The 5130-nt window shown below is 48.1% G+C and overlaps 1 protein-coding gene and 1 long non-coding RNA gene across 2 annotated transcripts; one reads left to right on the forward strand and one right to left on the reverse strand.

Annotated features, from left to right (window-relative positions):
* Positions 1-32: 32 nt before the first annotated feature.
* On the reverse strand, positions 33-617 carry lncRNA:CR44832 (long non-coding RNA:CR44832). Its single transcript, NR_123805.1, has one exon. It is a non-coding gene; the product is annotated as a long non-coding RNA:CR44832 (long non-coding RNA).
* A 603-nt stretch (positions 618-1220) lies between these two features.
* Positions 1221-3624, forward strand: CG12239 (uncharacterized protein). Its single transcript, NM_132037.4, has 2 exons — positions 1221-3223; positions 3285-3624. Exons 1-2 carry the CDS (start codon positions 1323-1325, stop codon positions 3334-3336), a joined length of 1953 nt encoding a protein of 650 aa, NP_572265.1. The 5' UTR covers positions 1221-1322; the 3' UTR covers positions 3337-3624.
* Positions 3625-5130: the final 1506 nt, after the last annotated feature.

The raw sequence follows: 5130 nt of genomic DNA on the forward strand, positions 1-5130 counted from the left end.
AAAACTGTTTTTTTTTTCCACCAATTAAAATTCATCTTGATTTCTGTCCAACTTTTGGTTAAAGTACGAGTACAATTTATTTAACATTTGGATGGATAATTACCGATGATTCGGGCAATCCCCATAATCGAACATTATAATCATATGTGCTTCTTGTATCGTGCATTCAAGCATATGGATAGTAATACATTATAGTCTTTCGTATGTGATTAGCGTAGAAGTTGCATACAAATATACGAGTAGTAGTAGTTAACGGATAGACGAGTAAGAGAAGAAGCTGCTCAAATCTTTCAGCTCCATGACAATACGATCCCAAACAACAGCAACATTTAACTGGCTAAGTTTAAACAGTGATTACATTTAGATTACTGAGCTACGGATAGATTAAATGTTGGTTAATGCGAATAAGGTGCAGATATATGTATAACTAGACTGTTTCGGTTAATACACAGTTGATATTTGGTTATGTGATATTCTTAGTAGAACAGTACTGATACTCCATTTGCTCGTCCCTCCAATGTTAGTCCAGAAAGTGGTCTTGCTATCCTCGGTCCATCCTCGAGGCTCCAGTTCCGAGGCTAACCGGAGTTCGAAGAACATCTCGCTCTGTGCCCGATTATCCTTACAACTGACAGCTCTGCGAGCTGCCGACGCCTGCTTTTATACCCGTAGTGGTTTCATGGCCATGTCCGGGACACAGTTGCCAAGTCGATGGGCAATTTTATGCCCTGATGGCCATCTAAAGCGCCACAGGAGTATCCTCAATTATTGGGTTGGCTCCTTTGCTCGATGCACTCTAATTTGATTTTGATTGAATTGCGCTTATCGCAATTGTGCACTCGCTCCGGGAAAAACGGAGTTGAGCATCCTCCCAAGCATATATTGACGTCACGAGTGCTTAACGAGCTCCGCAAATCGATTCCCTATTTTATTTATTATTTATATGTACATTGTACATATACCCCATGTGACGTCACGGGCTTGGCAGTTTTCATTCATGGAAAATTGGAACAGGCGGCCGCGCATTAGGCTCACTCGAATGGACAGTGGCGTCTGCGCCACTTGGAATTGCGTCGTCTTGGTGGTGCAGTGGTGCACATGTGCGATAAGCGAAATTCAATCAATCAGCCCAGCAAATTGGGAGCAGGAAGTGCCAGCGTGGGTGTTGCCCACCAAGATTCTAGGCCGGATTTCGCTATAAAAGTGGCGACAATCCTCTAGCCAAGTCATTCCAGTTGCGTATACTGCTGGTGAAACAGCAACGGACTGAATCTTCGATCTTCTTCCATCGTACCTGACAACCAAGCACCACTGAGCCACCAATGATGAGACAACGGCTTAGCGTTCTGCTCCTTCTGCTCCACCTTGGCTGTTTAACTTTGGCATGGGCAAGCAGCAGGCACTTCTGTGGCGACACTTCCGGCCGTGACATCTGCAACGATGGCCGCTGGGATGGCCATCAGCGCCAGGACGATTACGATGAGCACATGGTTTACAGACAAGGCGCGGCGGAGAGTCAGAGGAGAGACCGCGTAGATTCAGTGGCGCGTGATGATCGCGGCAAGGAAAGGCGCGAGGAAACAAGAGTTCGGTTGGACTCATCCCTGCGACTTGAGGCTCGTGAAGCTCGCAATGAGCGACGTGAAACCCGAGAAGAGCGTGTACAGCCACGCGAAACTCGCGAAGTTCGAGTGGACCGACGTGCAGCTCGTGAAGATCAACTAGATGCTCGCGAAGCTCGTGATGAGCGACGAGAAGCTCGGGAAGAACGAGTACAGGCACTCGAAACTCGTGAAGCTCGAGTGGACCGACGTGAATCTCGTGAAGATCGAGAAGACCGACGTGAATCGCGTGCAGATCGAGAAGACCGACGTGAATCTCGTGAAGATCGATTGGAGGGTCGGGAAGCTCGCGTCCAACGAGTGGAGCAACGCGAAGCTCGTGACAATCAAGTTGAGCTCCGTGAAATTCGTGAGATCCGAGAACATCGACGTGTAACTCCAGAAGAACGAGTCGAGCAACGCGGCATCCGTGAGGACCGTGTTGAGCGACATGAAGCTGACGAAGGACAACGAGATACTCGTAAGATGGAGCGACGTGGGGAGCGCGAATCGGACAGGCGTGACTTCGAAACTCGGCGACTAGCGGCGAACGAAAGACGAGTTGAACGCCGAGTAGAACGCGAAATGTCCAGACGTGAGGAACGCATTAATCGCCGTGACGATCGAACTAGTCTAGACATGGATTTGTCCCGACGCATGGAACGTGAACAGACTGAGCGAGACTCTGAGGAACGCATCGAGAGCGACAATCATCGACGAGCAGAAGATCGACGTGTTGAACGACGCGAAGAGCGAGAGAACCGAGTTCGATTTGTTTTTGATGTTAGGTCTGACGAAGACAACTCTCGACGAAGCGAAGTCCGGAAGGAAGAGCGCGACAATGAACGCAGCGTAGAGCGACGGGAAGAGCGGAACTCAGCTAGGCGTGCGGACCAAGATGAAGATCTCGACAGGGTCAACCACCGCCGAGAAGCGAATGAAGACGTTCGCCGTGCAGAGCAAGAATCCTTCCGTCGAATCGACTTGCGACGAGTGGTGGTAGACGACGGTGCTCGAGATGAGGGACGAAGGATTGAAAACAGTATTAGCCGCAGGGAAGACCGTCAAGCTGAACGTACCGAGGAACGTGTAGCAGAGCGCAGAATGGAGCGTGTCGAAGAGGAAGTAGAACGCGAAGATTCCCGACGAGTTGAGCGAAGAGAAATACAACGGCGAGTAAATGGGGAAGAGTTCCGTACTAATGAGCGGCGAGAGGAGCGAGAAGACACACGTCGTGAGGACCGAGTAGACACATCTCGCGAGGAGCGAGAAGACACACGTCGAGTCGAGCGCGATGGTCTGCGAAGAGAAGAACGAGACGAGGAGCGGGTTGATTTTCGAAGAGTTGATCTTCGCAGGGAAGAGCGAGATAATCAAAGGGAAGATCTTCGCCGAGAACGCCGAGTACAGCGCCGTGAGGAACGAGTAGACCGTGATCATGTTCAACGCGAGCTTTCCAGACGAGCGATTCGTGAGCCCTTGGATGAGCGTGTACTTCTTGACTCCCAAGTGAAAACCAAAGGCTGGCTGAGCTATGGAAAACGAGAACTGCTGATGACCGGGCAGATCCTCCTCGTGGCCGCTCTCTACAAGAAGTCCACGGCCAGCGGCAAGGGATTTGGGTAAGCATATTGTACATGGTATTCACTGGAGGAGATATGAACTAATCAATCACTTTTATAGTCATGCACTGAATGAGCAGATCCAGGGCTACTTGCAGGCCATTGGTTGCTAGGATGCACAAAGGAAATCGATGACCCTTCCCAAATTTGAAAGCACCGAATGAGTAAACGGATATGGATCAAGGAAAATAGGCATTACTACCCCCAGAAAAAGCAAACGGACCCGACAGCAAGCGACGAGCAGAGGAATGGGATGGGTTACTCCGCCGGAGCATTGTACAATTTAATCCAACTGTTACTGTAACCAAAAACCTTCCCCCTTTCCTGTTGTAGCCAACAAAAGCATAACGAAAATATATGATGGGATGCTCGAGTAGCCGAGCATCTGCAAACTGCATTGCAATTCGTGTGTTTCGATTCCCGCCCAACTACACCACCAGCTCCACCTTCATCTACGCCCCACCTCCTGGATAATTGGAGCATTCGCATCCGAGGGACCGCAACTGTCCACTCACATGGCTGGGCATCCTTGGATGGCTAGATCCTTGAGGCAGCTTTCAAACCGCCCACTTGGCCCACCTCCTCCTTTCGGATGCCACAGAAACCGAAACCGAAGCTGAAAGGCAAAATTATTATTGCGATTTTCCATGCCGTTTGCCTTCGTCCTTGCAGCAGCATTGCTCCTGAATATATCCTTTCTCCATCCACGTGTGTGAGTGTCTGTTTGTCTGTTCTTCTGTGTGTGTGTGTGTGTGTGTGTATCGAGGCTGATAAATTTCGCACATATTAGATGTTGGTCTGGTCTATTCATCTTTTTGGCTTTCAAGAGATTTCCCCTGATGGGGCCAGCAGTAGAAGCAGCAGTTTTTGGGGGCCGACAAGCAGCCAGTAAGCCATCCTTAATCAGTGAAACCAACACACAAATTTTACACAATTTTCATCTTTTGGGGATTATTTTGGGGTGTGGAGTGTGTGTCTGCTGGATTGCTGGAGTGCGCACTCGTATCCGTATTTGTGTGAAAGTATCCTTGCCTTTGCCATGCCTGAGCTGTTTCCGACTTGCTTTACTTACTCTTATCCAGGCATACGAATTTCATTCGGTGGTATTCAAAATGTGAAGAGTGCACGCAAAGATAAAATCAAGTGCTTCCCACTTTGGATTGCAATTTCAAAAAAGTCCACAACTGTATTGTGCATCCATCTAAAGTTGCTTACATCGTTAATAGACTTGCTTGGAGCAGAAAGATCTATGATCGACAATGAGATACGAGTGTTAGTAAGTGAAATAACTACAAGCGAGTGGGATTCAGTGCTGAAAAGCAGCCTTTTTGTGGCGGAAAAAGTGAAAAAAAAAAAATACACATCCGGTCTAAAGCTAACTCGATACATACCCTTTCAGTTTATGTATATTCACAGAACCAGAGGATTTTCTCCATTTTTCCGTCTATTTTTGTTTGCCATCTCTCGCTGGGTTTATTCATGGGGATTTTCATGAGGGGTTTAAATTCAATGCGAACTCTACTCATCTTATATATATTTTCGTTGGCCATGGAAGTGTGAAATATCAATACGCAATGTCTCTGGCAAATACTGAGGCTCCAGGATGGGGGATCCTGTGGCCAGGGCCGTGGCGAGCTATGCGATATGGGAGCGCCACAAAAGAGCAATAAACCAACGGGAAAACATCATAAAAAATGCAGTTTTCAATATTTATACGAATTAAATAATTCACTGGCATTGGCCGGGCCAAAGAGGAGCTTCCAAAATGCCCAGATTCCTATACATACATATATAGTACATATAGACAAGGCGGAAAGGATACGGATGCGAAGGGGAAAAAAAAAGCTGCCAGTAGGTTCTCTCCCCACTACGTGAAAAACGGGCGACTCTGGTGGCTGGGTTGCTTT

Source organism: Drosophila melanogaster, chromosome X, assembly GCF_000001215.4.
Source record: "Drosophila melanogaster chromosome X".
Classification (NCBI taxonomy): domain Eukaryota; kingdom Metazoa; phylum Arthropoda; class Insecta; order Diptera; family Drosophilidae; genus Drosophila; species Drosophila melanogaster.

What these genes read in the sequence shown, in the direction of transcription:
- CG12239 (NM_132037.4), top strand. Translation starts at nt 1,323, where the DNA reads ATGATGAGACAACGGCTTAGCGTTCTGCTCCTTCTGCTCCACCTTGGC. An exon ending in GCCAGCGGCAAGGGATTTGG is followed by an intron (nt 3,224 to 3,284) that starts GTAAGCATATTG and finishes TCACTTTTATAG; the next exon opens with TCATGCACTGAATGAGCAGA.